This window comes from Rhizoctonia solani, chromosome 1, assembly GCF_016906535.1.
Source record: "Rhizoctonia solani chromosome 1, complete sequence".
Lineage (NCBI taxonomy): Eukaryota > Fungi > Basidiomycota > Agaricomycetes > Cantharellales > Ceratobasidiaceae > Rhizoctonia > Rhizoctonia solani.
Window position 1 is genome coordinate 2,279,817 of NC_057370.1, and position 18,614 is coordinate 2,298,430.

At 48.4% G+C, this 18,614-nt stretch overlaps 8 protein-coding genes across 8 annotated transcripts; 4 read left to right on the forward strand and 4 right to left on the reverse strand.

The window, feature by feature from the left end:
- Nucleotides 1-311: 311 nt before the first annotated feature.
- On the forward strand, nt 312-1,972 carry RhiXN_04247 (velvet factor; the record flags this gene model as incomplete). Its single annotated transcript, XM_043324064.1, has 6 exons — nt 312-352; nt 431-776; nt 839-1,451; nt 1,515-1,554; nt 1,617-1,735; nt 1,800-1,972. 6 exons carry the CDS (start codon nt 312-314, stop codon nt 1,970-1,972), a joined length of 1,332 nt encoding a protein of 443 aa, XP_043176483.1.
- Nucleotides 1,973-2,113: 141 nt separating this feature from the next.
- RhiXN_04248 (pentatricopeptide repeat-containing protein 5, mitochondrial) lies at nt 2,114-6,758 on the reverse strand (the record flags this gene model as incomplete). Its single annotated transcript, XM_043324065.1, has 9 exons — nt 2,114-5,193; nt 5,265-5,534; nt 5,579-5,816; nt 6,117-6,129; nt 6,185-6,377; nt 6,434-6,462; nt 6,517-6,520; nt 6,582-6,603; nt 6,675-6,758. 9 exons carry the CDS (start codon nt 6,756-6,758, stop codon nt 2,114-2,116), a joined length of 3,933 nt encoding a protein of 1,310 aa, XP_043176484.1.
- A 205-nt stretch (nt 6,759-6,963) lies between these two features.
- On the reverse strand, nt 6,964-10,218 carry RhiXN_04249 (DNA mismatch repair protein; the record flags this gene model as incomplete). Its single annotated transcript, XM_043324066.1, has 15 exons — nt 6,964-7,051; nt 7,104-7,203; nt 7,265-7,442; nt 7,494-8,069; nt 8,267-8,668; nt 8,731-8,871; nt 8,922-9,004; nt 9,055-9,070; nt 9,126-9,203; nt 9,255-9,308; nt 9,365-9,520; nt 9,564-9,653; nt 9,703-9,788; nt 9,840-9,902; nt 9,963-10,218. 15 exons carry the CDS (start codon nt 10,216-10,218, stop codon nt 6,964-6,966), a joined length of 2,367 nt encoding a protein of 788 aa, XP_043176485.1.
- Nucleotides 10,219-10,391: 173 nt separating this feature from the next.
- RhiXN_04250 (ribosome biogenesis regulatory protein) lies at nt 10,392-11,571 on the forward strand (the record flags this gene model as incomplete). The annotated part of the gene is made up of 6 exons (XM_043324067.1): nt 10,392-10,432; nt 10,480-10,575; nt 10,631-10,965; nt 11,017-11,127; nt 11,173-11,203; nt 11,256-11,571. 6 exons carry the CDS (start codon nt 10,392-10,394, stop codon nt 11,569-11,571), a joined length of 930 nt encoding a protein of 309 aa, XP_043176486.1.
- Nucleotides 11,572-11,648: 77 nt separating this feature from the next.
- On the reverse strand, nt 11,649-12,901 carry RhiXN_04251 (Type 2A phosphatase-associated protein 41; the record flags this gene model as incomplete). Its single annotated transcript, XM_043324068.1, has 4 exons — nt 11,649-11,882; nt 11,937-12,104; nt 12,158-12,425; nt 12,483-12,901. 4 exons carry the CDS (start codon nt 12,899-12,901, stop codon nt 11,649-11,651), a joined length of 1,089 nt encoding a protein of 362 aa, XP_043176487.1.
- Nucleotides 12,902-13,378: 477 nt separating this feature from the next.
- Nucleotides 13,379-15,325, reverse strand: RhiXN_04252 (WD40 domain protein; the record flags this gene model as incomplete). Its single annotated transcript, XM_043324069.1, has 8 exons — nt 13,379-13,705; nt 13,776-13,884; nt 13,943-14,094; nt 14,151-14,500; nt 14,566-14,670; nt 14,817-14,857; nt 14,914-15,085; nt 15,145-15,325. The coding sequence occupies 8 exons, from the start codon at nt 15,323-15,325 to the stop codon at nt 13,379-13,381; spliced, it is 1,437 nt and encodes a 478-aa protein (XP_043176488.1).
- A 1,053-nt stretch (nt 15,326-16,378) lies between these two features.
- RhiXN_04253 (uncharacterized protein) lies at nt 16,379-16,871 on the forward strand (the record flags this gene model as incomplete). Its single annotated transcript, XM_043324070.1, has 2 exons — nt 16,379-16,388; nt 16,435-16,871. The coding sequence occupies 2 exons, from the start codon at nt 16,379-16,381 to the stop codon at nt 16,869-16,871; spliced, it is 447 nt and encodes a 148-aa protein (XP_043176489.1).
- A 708-nt stretch (nt 16,872-17,579) lies between these two features.
- Nucleotides 17,580-18,520, forward strand: RhiXN_04254 (isochorismatase domain-containing protein 2; the record flags this gene model as incomplete). Its single annotated transcript, XM_043324071.1, has 6 exons — nt 17,580-17,735; nt 17,801-17,944; nt 18,000-18,080; nt 18,139-18,165; nt 18,221-18,376; nt 18,431-18,520. 6 exons carry the CDS (start codon nt 17,580-17,582, stop codon nt 18,518-18,520), a joined length of 654 nt encoding a protein of 217 aa, XP_043176490.1.
- Between the last annotated feature and the right edge of the window lie 94 nt (nt 18,521-18,614).

Here is an 18,614-nt window from a genome sequence, read left to right on the forward strand (position 1 = left end):
CCAGCAGCAGCGGACGCGGAGCAAAAAGACGTTTAAACCGCATGGTGAGATGAATGCACCACCAGCACAAATGGAGTCTTGGGGGAGACGGGAAGGTGATCTGTAAGCGGCTCCTGACCTTTTGGTACTTCATTTAATTAGACGCACCATTTTCAGAAATTATTCTCTTGAAGTTGTGCAACATCCTCTTCGGGCGCGAATGTGTGGCTTCGGTGACAAGGCGAGTTACCGCCAAAGGACACCTGCCCGTTATTTGACCTGTGTCCTTTGCACAGGACCGAAGACCCTTGGCCCCCGCGGCCGTAGCCAAAATGCTTGTAACGCGTCAAGATGATACAGTTGTGGATGCCGAGTAAGTGGTACCCCCAAGCAAACATTACTCAGGCTCTGACATAGATTCCCGCTTTATCCAAATCCATTTCAACCACAGTGATATCGATATCGCATTCTTTCTGGTAACTGTGGACCTATGGTCAGAATCCGGAACGGAAGAAATGAATCTTGTACTCCACCCATCTTCGGGTGGGCATGCAACAAGTTCATATCCAAATCGACGAACGAAACGACCCCCCACCACTGCATACAGCGCACCGCCACCTAGCCATTATGATACACAGTCCTCGACACCCGCGCCAGCACCAACTGGATATCCTCCTCGGCATGAGGGCCCTTACCCGCCCCGTGGACCCGAAGAAAATGCGGGATACCCCCAACGCCCAGACGCAGCGTACGGTGGTCCAAGACCCGAAGGAGCTGGATATACAGGGCGCCCAGATGTACGTCACCCTCCCGCTGTAATCATGTCGGTCGCGCTGAAATACCTTTTCTACTCGCACAGGACTCGCATACACAAACTCAATACGCCAATGCATATGAGGATCCCCGGGGGAACTGGCCACCTCACTATCCACCACCAGCGGGTCCAAGCGGAGGCAGCACGGCGCCGCCTGGCCCTGCCGCGGATCACTCACAATATCAAACGTTGCCACCAATTGGATCCATAATGGCGTCGCCTAGCCCTAATCCTCAACATGCGCCACACCCTCACTCACATCCCCACTCACACCAGCGCCCTTACCCACCACCAGCACCAGCACCTGGACAATGGAATTACGGCTCGCAAAATCCTGCGTACATCGACCCAGCACTACAGCAACCTCCACACATGCAGCCCCCACACGGCCAACCCCCACCTGTGCCCGCCCCAGGACCCGCCTACTCAGAAGAGGGTGTGTATCCTAGCAATGCCCCAGGAGCTTCGTATTATGTACAAACACCTGCGGCGCTTCATGGAGCGGCGACTACCCAACACGACGGCTCGAGTGCAACGAACGGGCAATATACTCGTACCCTGGTTGGCCCGCTTTCTGCTAACGCATCGCGTCTCGTAGATGCAGAAAATCAGCCTGGTATATTCTTCCTATTCCAAGACCTCTCAGTACGTACCGAGGGTAAGTGCTCAAAGACAGTGGCCTACCCTCTTACCAAAGCTAATCGGGTTCATCTGAGTCTAGGCACATTTAGGCTACGTATGAGGCTGATGAATGTTGGAGCGTGAGTTTTCATTTCAGCCACCATATATGATTGAATGCGCAACTCTCTTCTCGTTATTCTAGGCATCCTGCTCCCAATGCACATGCCACACATGTCACCACCACATCTGCACCGGTCCTCGCCCAAACATTCACCGACCCGTTCACGGTCTACTCCGCGAAACGGTTCCCCGGTGTACCTGGTACAGTGTTGCCCTAAGTTGCTCATCCGCGTAAAGCTAATCTGGAACCCCCTGTTTTATATAGAAACGACGCCACTGTCCGTTGCCTTTGGAACGCAGGGGCAAAAGCTTCCGCTACGTAATCGTAACCCTGGTACATCGAGTAAAAAAGGGGGGCGTAAAAATCGTGGAAATGGAAGCGATTCGGAAGGTGACTCCGAGGGGGGTGACTCGGATGACTCTCGCGGTACTGGGTGATTCACACGGAGTCATTCATGTCCCAATAGTAGGCCATGTAGATGCTAGTTGGGAGTAGTCGTATACATAGACTGGATGTGTACAGGGCAAAACAAAGACAAAATTTGACAGGCAGCATCGATATTCCACAGTCTTGGTTAGTCAGTCAGCTGTAAGACCGCGCTCCTTATCAATAAGTGTATGGTCTCGGACGCTTGATAATGCCATGAGACTCGCATATAGGGCATTTGGATACTCTTGCTTGATCCGGTCTAGAATGGCGTAGGCTTCGTCGGACCGCACGTCGTTGCTCGGTGTTCCTTGTCCATGTGATGCTCGTGGTGTCACCATTAGTCCCCGCTTCAATCGTTGAGCGGCCATGGCTATTTCTACAAGCGTTCGTTGGTGCGGGACCCACAGGTTTTGGGTCGGAGACATCTGATGTAATATATGCAGCGAGTAAACCATATCAGTCGGATCTGCCTCCTCTTCAAGCAATTCAGCCACACCCCGTTTTGTGAGTGAGCGCATTACACGGGGACGTTCACGGGGTTTAACAAGTGTAGTTTGGCTTTCATTTGCACTTGAAGGGATATCCGGCCCCTCCGTTAGCAAGCTGGGAGCTTCGCGGTTGCGCGTCTTGATAGCCCGATCGGTAAACTGACTGTACGGTATGAGTACTCGCTCAACGACCTCGAATGCGCGCTCCGGCTCCCCTGCGCGAACTAATGCAATCGACAAATGGTTCCAATTGTGGGCATCAAAGGCAAAACCGTCTTTCCTAGCCTTTTGCCAAGTAAGTGCGATCTCTCGATGTCGCCCAGCTTGTGATAGTGCGTCAATATAAACGGATAGTCCAATGCATAGAACGTTGGAACGCCGGCTAGTCATTGTGTCCGATTCACCGAATTTCTGGGTCGATTCAATTTGGGCATGGTGATCCTTGACTGCAAATTTGTACAGTTGTTCCCATGCTTCGACCACCAAATCGGTGCTCCCTACACGCCGATAGGCATCCATTAGGAGTGTAAATGACTCGACGGTTGGCTCTGCACCCAAGTCGAGCATCTGACGGAATTTGGCTTCGACGTTTGAGGGATGAAGAGACCGTCCATGCGCCACGAGTAGAGGAGTGAATACAGTCATTATAGGATCACTGTCGCCAGTCGTCGCTTTTCGCCATCCTTCACCCTGATGAGGGCTCGACTCTAAAAGCGATCCCATGAACCTTTCGGCTGCTTCTAAACTTTCTTCTGTGCGCTCGTTAGCGTACGCACTAAGTATTACGCGAAAGGATACGGCAGTGGGGTGGATTCCTCGGGCTTGCATTTCTTCATATATCGTCCTTGCTTGGATTTTATCGCCCTTGCGCAGATAGCCGCCCATGAGTAACGTGAGGATATATGCGTTGATAGGATTGAATTGCTTCGTAGCGGTTGCTTCCAATTCGTTGAACGCACGCCATGCGACATCCATACGACCGGCGTCACAGGCCGATTGAATAAGCATCAGGTAGCTCCGAGAATTCGGCCGTAGGCCAAAACTCTTAAGCTTCGAGAAAGCGTGGACTACTGTAGAGAGCGGGGCACCCATATGAACATAAGCCTTGAGGACATTGTTCATCGTGTCAATTTCCGGCCGAAAATCGGAGGACTTCATCGAAACCATCCAGTCAAATACACGAATGACGCCAAGCCACGATGCTCCGTTAATATGCGCGCTGAGAAGGCTATTAAGAAGCTTCCTGTCGGGTATGAATCCAGGGATGGTAAGGGCGTGGCGTATAACTTGCTCAGCACCCATGGGGTCTCTCCGCCTCGCATACATGGATACGAGGATCGTAACAGTGCGGATGTCCCGTTCAATACCCGACTTCTTCATACGCTTTAGGACACCCACGACGCTCGTAACGTCGTTTTTGAGGGCGAAGATATGTAGGATAGAGTTATATACAGCGAGATCTGGGGGGATACCGGCTTTCGCCATCCGCTTTAGCCATTCAGATGCGCCTTTCTCACTGCCGTTACGGGCGTGAGCAGCAATAACCGTAGAATAATGGTATTTGTTGGGTTTGGATGTACTCTTTCCAATGCTGGGGCGAAATAGTTCATCGAATAAAGTAACCGCGCGCTCCGCATTGCCCTGGATAGCTTCCGTCTGTAGCAGCAATTCCTGGTCTATTTGGTCCATATACTGGAGTTTAGTCATGAGCTCGTATATCTCTGCCGCTGTCTTAGAATCGCCCATTGCAGCTGCCAAACGCATTCGTAGCCGATAATGGGATTTACGTCCAGCTGCGTTGAGCGCATCGGCATCTAACGCAGTCATTGCTAGCGCAAATTGACCGTCCTTTATCAGTATGCGTATGACCAGTTGTAGCAAACGATATGAGACTGGGATGCCAGTTTGGGATACTAGAGCATATGCGTTCCCGACCTCGAGAGCAAGTCGCCGCTGAGCCGCAAAAGCGAGAAAAAGTAGAGCCAAGCGCTCAGCTCGACTCCGTTCAAATTTCGAGAATCGGTCATATACCCATACGGATGGCCAAACTTCATGCGAGAATAATGTGTACACGGCCTCCTGCAGTAACAAGGCTTCTTGGGGTGCACGTGGTGTCTGGTCGGTGTAGCGCGCAAAACCGACAAGCGCTGGATGAATAGCATCCCAGTAGTCGATTAGCAAATCGATCGTATTAGACAAGTTGGGTTGAGCTTGAACAATGTTCCGAATTGCATGAAATATAGCTCCAAGGAAGATGGGTGAATCAAGGGATTTTAACCGCCACAAGTTTTCTAATTCGGCCCTGGCTACTTCCAGGGAACCCTCGTTTGAAAGTAGAGCATGTTTTATCCTTACGAGTCCAAGTTCGACTTGTTCCGAACCCCCCAGTGGTCGATAAGACGTCGATAGATAATTTAGCACGGAGCCGATTCGGGCAATCCAAGGATCTTGTGGGCTACTGCCACGTGCTGGGTGGCGTGTCGAGTTCAAGGTATTATCGGCGCACGTATCCACAAAGTGAATTATGAAATAGATAGGGACCTGAGCAGCCAGTTCGTTTGAAATGATTTTATTCCACAAGTCCCAGGCTTTCTCGGTATGTAGTTCCCTAGAGTCTAGGGCGATGAACTGCGGGATTAGGTCAGGATGATCTTGCTGAGACCCCGTGCCAGATAGGGTCAGTGGTTGCTCTGTTCCGCTAGTTGACGCTTTTGAAGGGTATTGCGCATCTCCATTTACCTCTAAAGGTTGTGTTAGCCGCAAGTCACGATTTGCGGGAACGAGTTGGATGGCAAAGTCAATATGGTCTTACCTTTAACCGCAACGTTGTTTAAGCTACCTTGGTGCTCTTGTAAAGGATTGCCATTTTCGTCAAGGAGATCGTCGGGTGGCTTGCCTAAGGGGCGTTGGTAGGCTGTTCGGCTATAATTATATCGGGAGAAGGCAGTTGGTGCAACAGCTCTTTTACGAATTCGGATATCTGTATGGGCTGACGGACGAAGGAACTTTTCTCCATCGGTATGGGCTCCTCGCGCTTGCTGTGAGTAGCCCTCGAGCGATGTAGAGTGAAATCCTCTCCCTGCTGAATTTGAATCAAGTAGAATCTGTATTATTGACTAAACTCACCCAGTCTCAGGCGCGTACTTGTCGCCGCCCACCTGAAGGTCATTGAAGAATTCAATGACCGAACGGGCATGCCAGAGTTTACCCCGTCTTCGGAAACATTCTCCGGTACGTAATTTTTCGAACCGACCCGGGATGATTCATCTAGCCACAGTCTCACAAGAGATGCAGCCCAAGGAGACGTGCATGCGTGGAATGTGTATTCAATGATTGAATCGATTGCGAGCCCAGCATATACACTCTAATTTCAGAGTTGATTGAGGTAAATCCGTTTTTTATGACGGGTGATTTAACTCTATCAGATATCAAGTTTCAAAGCGATGAAAACATGCGACACTGAATAAGGATATGGGAATAATGAGAGACAGTAAGGTAGCCAAGAGATGATTTGAGTGCTCAAGGTTACATAATAAGATTATGTGATCTTCGGTTATGATTACATAGTCATTACTTGAGTACGTTTATTGCTCTTATACATTTACTATTTGCGAAGTAGACAGCGGTGTGGCAACACTGATCATCGGAAGCCAGACACACGAACCTCCCCGCTCCCCCTTTTAAGATCAAAGTAAGGCCAAGGGGCAGAAATAAATTAATAGGCAAACTCACTGGGATAAGTTCTTGTCATTCTTATTTCCGGTCTTCGATGCAAAGCCTGAACCGGTCTTGGATACACCTTTATTCAATATCTGCCCCACAACATCATCTTCCTTTGAGGTACCAAAAGTACCCTCTAGTTGTTGTTTAGATGCCTTTCCCCATTGGCCAGTATGGCCAGTGGAGGAGTGGAAAACATCGAACGCTGTAAATCGTTGATGATCAGTGGACAGTATACATCGTCTGGACCACGTTTCTTACAATCGACAATCAATGCCGGTGCGACCGAGCTAATAAACTCGTCAGTGATCAATTGGTCTAGCGGTGATGTATGACGGCATTACGTGTCTACCGAAATGAAAGCATATGTGAGGAGAGAAACGAGGCCATTGGTACCACAGGTACTCACCTCCATCCTTATATTTCTTGTACTTTTGTCATCGAACCAAGTGTCAGTCAAACTGTCAGTCAAACTTATAGATCTTGTTTTGAACAGTCATACCTCGTCAGGGTTGACAACGATCATATATTCTTCGGTACTCTGGGTATCCGGCTTGTAGGTGACGATGGTAACGTCTTTGCCCATGTTAGTTAACGGATTCGAGTAGGAGTGTAGTGGCGGTAATGGAATAGGGCAAGTGGGTTAATGCGACCTAATTTATACAGCGATCCCGCCGCGTCTTGTGACTTGGGCGCGGAAGATGACGTATGTGTGACGTTGTCTAATGGTACATTATAGCTCCAAAACAAATAAGGTATTTTTTAGTTATTTGGTACATCCCAGATTCAAGCTACAGCTCTTGATCGAAAGCTTTCCAATCAGTCGCAGGATTCGTGGATGACACTGTGTCTACTCGAAGTAATGGGGCTATAGATGGCCTAGGAGCGTGTCACTGTTGCAGTTCGCCACCAGTATATCATTATGGCATACCTTCCGTGAGCACATTGAAATGGGAAAATTGTTCTTCCTAGTTGCATAATGAGGTGCTGGCATTGGTATTCATCGAGTGGATCATTAAACATTATGGCGCCTGGTAAATCAAGCATCGTTAGCATTCAGCGCAGGCATACTGTAGTCTGTTTTTATCTGACCTCTACAGGCTCTTAAGTTCAATAACTCGAATAATGGGGCGGGACAAAACCGGAGCGCTTTGACCCAGTCATCGTTTTCGACATTTGCCGAAGGAAATGGCCAATGAGTGCACCCCTCTACATCAATGGTATCAAGCATAGCTTTCACGAAAACTGAGAGCTCTCTTTTGTCAACCAGCTAATACATTTGCCATTAGTATCCAACCCATTACAATCCAGTCGAGCTTACTTTTTTGGAGACGACATCTGGAACAGATATCACGTCAACTTGACAGAAATCTCGGTCCTCTGCTAGAGTTTGCACATCCAGAGTGTCGGGTAGATGGATCTCAATACACAAGCCCCATCTTGAAAGCGCATTTAGAGTATCTGGTCGCGTTAGTATGTTTGCTTCTTTGCGCGTAAGGAGTATCTTCACTGGAGGCTTGAGCTGCATTATATCCACCTTGTCCCGGATAAAACCAATACAAAGCGCTTTAAGATATCGCTCTACCCTTACTCGTTCATCCGCAGCATGTTGGTCCACCAGTACAAGTATCCGCTCCGATGTTGACGTAACCCGAAATATGCAAGCTACGAACTTTGCGTCAACCTGTGCAATCACCTCAGAGTTCTGCAGATCCGTCCGAGAGAAACCCCGGGAGATCAATTGAGAAAACTGAGCAGGATTAAGACTGTCATTACGTTCGAGTGGGCCCCATGTATGCGTGTGAGGCTTTAGCCCATGGTAATCAGACCTACTGCCGTGATTGGTTGCTCCCGTGGCGAATATACTTGCTTCTGGACAAGCGAAGGTGTCATTGCGCTAAGAAAGGCGTGAGATGCCATAGCTACAAATTCTATGCTCCCTACTTTTAGAGCATTAGCAAGCCACACTGGAAAGGCCGTGGGTGAGCCACGAACACCGGGATCATTTGAAGTGCTTTTTTTCAGCAAGCGACGATCCAAGCGTGAACCGGGAAAATAGCCGGAAAGGCCACTATTGTCTGTTGGACGGTTTACCAGAGTGTGATCAAACGTCCGGTACTTGGGAAGCGAGTTACCCGTTTGAGAGTTTATTAAGAACGACTCTCCGGTCGATGGGTCGTCCCATTCAAAGTATCCGGAATCGCTGTGTTGCGTAGGGAAATCTTGGGCCCCAATCTGGTGGGTCGAACGTGGCTCTAGGTGTTCAATGTCCGAGCAAGTAAGTCTTCGATCGCTTTCAGATAGTATGAAAGTGGCTGGCGCTTCACTCGGACCAGGCTCCAGGTTCTCATACCGAACACGCTTGCGCAATGGTCGAAGTTCTTTTGTATGTGTGGCTTCGGTCTCTTCGTCCTCGGACACAGTTGTACCAAAGCCATTTCGGGATAAGAAGCGATGGATAACCTCGAGTATAAAGGACAGGACCCGACTTGTATCCTAAAATATGTATGAATAACCAGGCGATAGTTGAAGATGTTTTTACTTGCCTGAAATCGAACCATGGATTTGGCTGGTTCAATAAAATTGTCGACCTGTGTTGTAGAAACACTAAGATTAAGAACGTAAACAGGCCTTCGATCGACTTTCTTGGATGGGTATTGGGAGGTTGAATGCAAACTACGTTCAGTACCATCTTGAGCCTACACCATATTAATCTACGTTTCATTGAAATAGACACTCAGGCCCGTACCAACCGGCCAAACCCGCTAGTAGCAAATTTCTGTTCAATTGCCCTTTGAATATCGCCCAGCACCATTGGGTGTCTATTGACGTCTGTATAGGGTTAACGAATAGAGTAAATTATATGCATATGCATTTCTTACAAAAGTTTTGGTATCCCTATCCACCATCGCTTTTTCAACACTCATATAAGCGCGCATGTAGTCTGACATACTCGTGAGTGAGAGCCGCTTAGGCTAATAAACCCCTCGATTGTAAGGTCCTCCGATCGCACATTAAGTTCCTCAACATTCTGGAGCATGCGTTAGGGTGCGGTAATACGCTTAAATAAACAACATTTAACCTCAGCCATTGATTTCCCATACAAAGCTCGAAAAGCCGTTAATGATGAGCTAGTCTAGAATCATATGCGAAACTATGCCCAATAATCTCAGTTTAATCGCGTATACGTACCTTCGGGATCGAGATTACTCTAACTTTCTGAGATTCACTTGTATGATCCAAAGTAAAGGACACTTGCGGGAATACCAATGCCAAACTTTCCAGTTCCTTTCTTGTTAGTTCTAAGGTCCGTGTAACATTTGGGTGTGATATGCGTCGAACAGGAACCTGGCACAATTTAGACACTTAAAATCAATAGCGGAGTACTCACATTAAAGAACACGTCTCGGCAAACAACGGTAGTCCCCGTCTTTTCCCTTCTCCAACGCACTGAGGGGCCAAAATACAGTTGCTCACCCGCCTGAGCTTGGGTTGAGTAATTGAACTATCATAAGCATTAGGCGACAGACCTTCAGAATAACAGACCAGCTTTCTCGCGCGCCAGGCGTACGGGAGGATATTTCCAAGCATGATAATTCCATGGCCGAAGCGAGCGCTACGTAACTTCACAAATGCGTTTTACGTACCGTTGGACAGCAGCACTTACCTTCGCCACGAAATCCGAATGTCCCTGCTTCGGTGTGGGACGCCTCATACGTTTTGGAAGAGACTATTCAAAGTTACCGAGGTGAATGACCAGAGACCGTGACGTGAGCTTAACCCAACTTACTATACCGGCCTTTCTCATGTCCACCCGCTAGCAACTTCATTCCTTCAGTTGACATGCCTTGGCCATCATCTCGAACCCAGCATTCCCATTGAGTGGGATCAATTCCGACTTGGATGTGAGAGGCACCCGCATCCAGTGAATTTTGAACCAGTTCAGATATTAATTGAGGCAGTGAAGTCAGCAGTTGCGTCGATCGGAGCCTCGCCTTGGTTTGTGGTTCAAGTTCAGCAATCGGCTTATAGTTGAATTGGCTCATTTGGTGGGGGCCGAGAATGTCCGTGATCTGGCTTATTGTATATAGGGCTTTAGAAACTGCTTTAGACGACCCAGGCGTATTGATCCCGAGTTCAGGGACTATTTGTTTTACCCCAAATAGGATTAGCACTCGGCGCTTAACGGTCCCAAATTTCTGAGCTTGCTTCTACAATCATGGATGTTAGTGCAATTGTAGAGGCCGAGGCATCCAAAAAGTAGGTATCATTTCTGATTGGATTGGATGAAGGTTAATTTTCTATAGAAAAGCGGTTACAGTCGAAAAGGATATCCCCATACAGATTGACATTGGGCTACTCAGCGCACTTGACACAAATCCGATTGACACAGAGGCATACAAGTGAGTCGATGTCATTAAAATTGAGGCATAGAAATAAGCTCAATAAAATTTGAAGCACTGACTTAGAATCTCACCTACAAGCTGTAGCTCGGGATGGTGCCCAAGTGATACTCGGAGCACTATTTGGACTCCCGACCCAGCCTTCAGACGACGGACCTATAGCAACTCTGCCACCTCCAACGACAGCGCTTCCTCGTGCGAAACCACTTCCAAAACCCAAGCCTCCTACCAAATGGGAGCGTTTCGCTGCTGCCAAGGGCATCCAAAAAACGAAACGTGACCGCCGTGAGTGGGATGAAGAGCGTCAGGAGTGGGTCAATAGGTGGGGCTGGAAGGGCAAGAACAAGGACCAAGAAGAACAGTGGATTCACGAGGTTCCCGATAATGCTCGTGAGTTCCCTCTCAAATTAACTCATCTTGATACTAACCAATCGGCCTCAGCTGACGACTACGATCCTGCCGTGGAGGCACGCAAGGAGCGCAAGGCTCGTGTAGCTAAAAACGAGAAGCAAAGAGAGAGAAACTTGAACGTCGCTGCTGCCAGTGGTCAGCGTGAGCGTGAAGAAACAAAATCAAAACTTAATCGAACTCTCGCAGTTACCCGAACATCAACTGCGAGCATGGGCCGGTGAGTTTTGGTACACTTCATTTGCTGATTCAAAACTCAAGTAGCAATTCAGGTTTGACAAGAAATTAGAAGGCGATACAAAACTCAAAGGCGTCAAAAGACAGTACGCTCCCAACGAGGTTTCTGCCGAGTCTGAAAAGAAATCTTCGATGGATATCATAAAACGACTTGACCGGGAGCCTCCGAAATCCAAGCGAGTACGAACCGACGCTGAAGCTGAGGACAGCAGGCGCTCTGGTAAGGACGGTCTTGTTAATGTTCGTAAGGCTATTCGTCACGCGAGCAAGGGTAATGGTGGTATTGCACTAGCAAAAGGCCTAAAAAAGCAGAGTGGAACAACGAAAAGGAAGGCTGGGAAAGGAAAGTGATAATCATCGTACTTTCTATACGAGCCAGGCGTAAATAAAGCCACATTATGTATGTTATTAATGCTACTTGGATTAGTTCAGCTTTGTTTTTCATCTAATCCGAGCGCATTGACTCCGCTGGAAAGCTCTTGCTCCACTTGGCTCGCTAGCTTGTTCAAATCCAACACTTCGATTCGAGTACCGAGACCTCTCCATCCCGTGCTACGTCGACTGGACTTGTCCGTTGTCGAGGACTCTGGCAATGATGCTAGCATGCGAGCGATCCATTGCGGATCCGTCAGTGGCGATAGATCTTCAGGGTTTGGCAACAGCTATATATGCAATGTCAAAAAATATTATGCAGATACTCAATCAACCGCACTCACAGATCTGAGTGTCTTGTAGGGCGTTTCCCATCCTCGAGTGTCTCGTACTACAAGAGGAGGATTTCTTACGAACGAATGATAGACCCGAGTGTCGAAATTTCGGAATAGAACATCGTCAACACGGAGAGTGAACCTGAAAAGAATGAATAACGACCCGGGCATAACACGCTGAGAAACTTCCAAATTAGCACATACGCTGTATGAGAACCAAAATGGCTTACTATACGAATAGTCAAGATAGAAAGACCATTGTCGTGCAATTCGTCCTCATACAGTGGTATTTCGGCGTAAAACAGTATTGGATCGGGTCGTTGGAGCTCAGAAATCGGTATCGCATGCTGTGGATTTTCAGGATCTGCTGGTACAAACCCATCGTTGTCCAGGTCGTTTGGGACGCTTGCGTGACCAGGGTAAAGCGGCGTGTACGTCCAATCATACGGTTTCACTTCAACCATTTCTGGCATAGGCGATTCTGCCGCCGGCCCCGTCCTGCAATTGGGTTTAAAATTACAAGGTGCTGTACGCCGAAGACGAGAATCAACTGACCGACTTTTAAGCCATGCCTCCGAATACCCAACCTTGACGCACCCATCCCCAGGTTCACTCGGCCCTCGGTGAACGCACTTCAGTGCGTCTTGAGCCCGGAATTCATACCGCCATAGAGGTTTACTTTCGGGTTTAATATCGACGTCCTCCTTGTTTTCCTCAGAGTCTGGTCTGGTAGGTGGAATACCCACATCTGAGTCGGGACCAAACCATTCGAGCACCAACGAGTTATTACCGAAAAACATTTCAGGAAGATTGATACCGACTTCTGCCTGACAAGCATCGATCTCTGCACCGTTGGAGATAGGCAAGGATGTGCTAGTGAGACGCCATCCCGATATTTCGATTGTACTGGTTGTTTCAGTATCCGAGCGTTTGTGGGGTGGGACTGCTACCGCAGCATTACAGCCTGTGGCCATCGTCGAAAGATAGGATGTGTGCCAACTCAAGTATCAATGGACAACCAAGCAAACGATCTGACAAGAATCGATCGCTGATAATCGGGCGCGACGAGAGTTATTTGGGTACTGTACTGGTGGTAGGCGATAAACTTGGTCAAGTTGGCGCCAATTGCAATGCACGGCATCACGGCGAGTGCAAATCAATAAATTGACGCATCTCATCGATACATCTAGCATGGTCAACCTTAGTCCAGACACAGTTAGGAGGAAAGATATGCTTCAAGGACCATGGTGTGTGTATTTAATACATTGAGATCTGGTGCCCAAAATTAAGAAGATTCAACCACAAAAATAGGAGACAGATCCTGGTTTCCTGCTCGCGCAATAGCATCCAGCTGCTTATACGCCCCAAGCCCTATGTACACTCTGGCCCGCAGCTCATATTATGGTATTTTACCAGTTCTTCATTCATCAAATCTCTCCTGAACGAAAAATCTATTTCCTCGCGTATGGCTGGTATCTTGAAATAGAATTCCTCGACTCGCGTTTTTGTCCTCCCGGTCCAGGTGCAACAGGGCTGTCGGGTCCCCGAGACATGCTCATAGCACTCATTGGTGGACTCTGTACAGTTGCCATTGAAGGTGCTACGCTTGGTGGACGTGGCTCAACACTACTTGGTGGTGGTGGGTAGTATCCTTGGTTGGAGTGCTGGCTATAAACTGGGGAAGCTACGACCGGATGAGGTGTTACTGGGCTATCCCCCGTCGATGTGGGCCAAACGTTTAACCGTGCGTCTTCACCACCGGTGATAAGCATTTGAGACTAAAGGTGGACCCACGCAGCGGAGAGTTAGTATGAGGTCTCGGCGGAGCTAATAAACACGGAGGCTTACCTCCGGGTCCCAAGTACACGTTCGCACAACGCCAGTGTGTCCGCCTGCTAGGACTCGATCAAGCCTCCAGGAAAGTGTATCCTGCACAGAAATGAGACCAATATCGCCCCTATTCGGCAGGTAAAGAGTGTTAACAAATAGCACTTGCTCTGGGAAGTATAACATACTTATTATTCCCACACCACAGCCCAAGCGCATTAGTGCTCCACGGAACAGTATGAGTGTACCCAAACCACTGCGCATTTATCAGGTAATCCGACTCCCAAGTTCCAGGAATCTTTGTTCTTCTCAGGTCACCATAATCATGTTCAATCCCGAGCTAAAGGGCGAACTGATATTAGCACGAATGAAATCATCTTCTGACCAAAGACTAACCTCCTCGCTCCAAACACTCAAAGTTTGCATGTCACTAGCCGCCCATATTTTGAAGTTCATCTGGTCGTTGGCAAGAATTTCCTCGCGACGAACAGTCCATCCAACACGTGCTATGCTAGTGTTCCAGTTACCGACTGACAGCACTGCCTCATCCTCGTTCGGCTCGTCCGCTGAAGTGACTGTAAGAAGACCATCGGCGCTGGAGCTTAAGAGCAATCCCCCAGGACTGCCATTGCCGAGGATCGGATGGAATTCGAGTTGTGTTATGTCGTCGGAATGAGTGCTAGTGTGTATCCATTTTGGAGTGGTAGGATTTCGTACATCCCAGAAGATGATGGGGGCGTCCAACTCTAAATGATTTGTGATGTAAGGAGGTGATAGGCAGAAGTGTGTAGAGTGTACTTGCCTGCTTCACTAGGGACTGGCGCTTGTGGGTCCACTCCGAGCTCGGCCCCCGCGGCTATAGTCCATCCATCAGGGGAGACGGCAAAGGATGAGAGTGGCCGATTCTGTCCAGTAGCTATTTAATGGATTACGAAAGGGCGATATGATAGGAAGGGCAGGCACGAGGCGAAAGAAAAGGCTTGAATTGAGTGACACGGTTCAAGTGGGCTTAAGTCTCACGCCAGCTTATGGGGTGATCAAATGAGCCAAAAGACAACTAACCTGTAAATGCACCAGCACCTCCTTGCCGTTCATCCCAGATCCTAATAAACGCCAGGTAGGTTAATGGCTCGGCCACGGACTTGACGAATTCACACACCTGATTCTGCCGTCCTTGCCAGAGCTGATCAATCCTCGTCGGGTCGTGCCGGCCAAGACATCAACGCTTTTCATTGAAGTTATTCCATCTGTATGACCACTCAGAGTACGAATCGCTGCCAGTGTATTCTTGTCAAAAAGCATAATGTTATTTTGTGGGGAAGAAAAAGAAGCTGAAACATCAAAGATGGGATGAGTTCGGAGTCTTGTTCGGTCGCTGACATATACTGACCTGCAAAAGATTGGTTCAAGCATGCAGAATGCAATACGTATGGCATAGAAGGTGCCTGGGTAGATGCGGTTGGACGGGAAGGTGGCAGTGAAGCCATCATAGAATCCGACAGGTAGAGAGCAGCGGGATCTGGTCCCGGGTAGCGGTCGATCATCTCGACGTAGGATGAATCGTCGTCCATTGTTTTTTGTTGTGTGCCCGATTTGTTGTGTGAAGAGAAAAAGTCTATTCAATGAAAAGCGCGTGCGGAACCAATGACTGTGGGAAATTGCCGGTATTGCTGCTGGAGCTGGGGAACAAGGAAAACTTTTGGCAAGTGTAGCGTTGGAGGGGTGAAGATGTCTGCGTGTGGCCAGGGCGGCTATTAAAGGGTTGAGAGAGCACGAGGTTTATTGGGTATTATTTGGGCTTGATGATGTTGTGTTGACGCCACGGTGACGCTTCCTATGGGTGAGGCATCGCAGCAGTAACAGTTATACTCTGTTGGGCAGGTGTGGGTTGATGACCTGGCTGAAGTTGTAGAATAGATCATGGATGATCTTAGAACATACAGCTTATACAGTAGACATCTGAGACTCAGGTTGAATCAGAAATTGTCAAAGGAGTGAGGGCCCCTGCATATAAGGGCCCCAGGGAACACAGGAAAGTACTGTACCACGAATCGGCTGTATCTCTGGCCGGCTGGTTGCGTCGGGTTCCCTCCTGTCTTGGTACCGGATGACACGCGCACGTGTATGCGCCCGCACACAGCCCACCACACGAGACGCAGAGGACAATAGACCAACATAAAGATGATACACTGTGACCACGCGAGACCCCGGACACTGACAAGGGCTCAACTGCTTAGTAATTGAGGCGCTTACCCCCGTTCCTGGGTCTAGGTCGCGTTCAGAGGGGATCAGCGCAGTTTGTTCTTTTCTTTCCCGACGACCGCGCAGGCACATCGCGACTCGCCGTCTTGGACGCTTACTCTATTTTCTGCTTACAACAATCTACGCTCCACACATACACACGCCCGTCGGCACCACATTCATTGTATCTATCGACCAACCAGCTCGAGCATATTCTTCTCACCGAAGTATCGATGGCCAATCAACCTTGTAAGCACACCTGAGGCTTCTCATTACATTCCACGTATACCAATGTACGTATTTGTGAACTCAACCACACAGTGCCCACTCCCTCGCCTCATTCGCGCATGGCTGTAAAACTGCCTCCCCTCATCCTTCCCACGATGTCGCTGCGTAAGTGGACCCAGATTGGATTATTTTGTTTTCAGTAAACTCATAGCAATTACGGTCAACAAAGAAACACCACAGATGTCTGAGAAATCGGGCCTTACACCCACGATTATCATTACACCATCTTCACCATCTTCTGAACTGGACTTTCAGATTATTCACGTCTCAACGCCATCCACTAAAACATGGTCGACTCGCCTCCGTATGCCTTGGTCTAGGTCATGGACCCACCATGGCCCAATCGCTCTCAACAGTCCTCCTCTTGAGGATATGACCACCACTACGAGCCGGAATCGATCTCATTGGCTCTTTGGTAGACTGAGATTCCGTACTGCCATGATACTCGCCGTACCATTCCTCGTGGTGGCAGCCCATGTAGTAATCGCACGTAGTTATGGTATCTCTCTGGGGCTAGACCTTGGAGGAGATGAGGACCATTCAGGATGGGTGCCTACACACGGCTCTGAAATACATTCCGAAGCGTGAAGGAACGCGACGCTGATTTATCACACGTTATGGGTTTATGAATCGTAGAGTATCACTGTATCTATTTCTCACTTGGGCTTCTTGCACGGACATTGTCCAACTGCTCACACTCGTTACCGCACCTATATACCGCGGCTACTATACAATCCGCCTTGGCTGTATTCTGACCTTGCAGAGTTCTTTGATTGCTATCTCCTTCTGTGCTGTTTTTCCTGTAGCAATCATTTTCCTCGCTTGGACTGGCACCCTTGTTGCATTCTTTGTAGATATTGCTTCAACACTGCCTTACCAATATTTTCTCGTTGCGCAAATTGCGGTCTTCGTGTGACAGCTGTTTCTTGGCGAGCTGAATATTAAATGCCGAGAAGACCGGAAAAATAATGACGTCAATGTAAATGTGTGTCAATAAAGCAGAGTAAACTCTATGTTGTGCATGCATGTGTAAATTGTAAAAGTAAGGCTACAGGAACCCTGTAGTTAGCAGATAATAGCAGGCAGCTTGGAGACAGAGTATCTCATGATCCTCGGCTTCACATTCTGAGAAATGTCGGTCGGGAAGATAAGAGCTAAATTTTGGAACTTCGACTTCCGTCTATTTGTATGAATATCGTATCGCTAGCGCGTCTCCAAGGCACACACACATCTGAAATGCGCTTCCTCAAACCTGGATTTTTCCTCGGCATACCGCTTGTCTCCCGAACCGCAGCCATGCCAGGCAACAGAACCGCATTGATGCTGGTAGATATACAATACGACTTTTTACCGCCGAACGGGAGCCTAGCTGTTGCAAACGGAGCCGACATTCTTCCGACCGTTTACGATCTCCTAGATCACACGCATTTTGACGCCTACTTCGCCAGTCAGGTGTGAGAGATTTGCACACTGTGACGTCTGGTTTATATAAACGAAAATATATTATGACACTATAGGACTATCATCCAGTCGGCCATGTTTCATTTGCCTCAGCGCACCCAGGGACCAAGCCATATACCTCGATACAAGTGCCGAAACTGTATTCGAGCGAGACAGTCGAACAAATGCTGTGGCCAGATCACTGTGTGCAGGGAACACGCGTTGGTCGTTTAGAATGCTCTTCTCTAAACTTTGTCCTCATAGATCTTGTGACAGGGGTGTGAGATCGAGGAGGGAGTACAAAAGCGGCTAGAGAGACTTGAAAAATTAGGCAAGGTCGTGGAATACATCAAAAAAGTAGGTAACAGTCAATTAAGTATATTGGCATCGGTACTAACGTACTGGATATATACAGGGCACGAATCCAAGCGTTGATTCATACGTACGTTTTTTCCACTACGCTATTGGTCGGCGTGGTGACATGCCTGTGCATGTAGTCGGCGTTTGCGGATAATCAGTATATGTCGTTTACGCCTCTTGTACGCCTTGTCTACACGCACCAGATCGATAGATTGGTCATAGTCGGATTAGCGACAGACTATTGCGTGCGAGCGACGGCGATTGACAGCCGCAAGTTTGGAATCGGTACCGAGGTTGGTACTCACTTGGGAACGCCTATTTCCGCATTAATTATGTTCTCTTTCAAGGTTGTTCAATCTGGCATAAGGGGTGTATTCCCCGAAAACGAGAGCATAGTGCTAGAGGAGCTCAAGACTTGGGGATGCTCGATTGTATGACGCGCGCATTTACACGTAGTTGACCAGAATCGATTGATATTTTATGTATAAATCATTTAGTGTGATGCTCCACTACAATTCAAATGGTCATTTA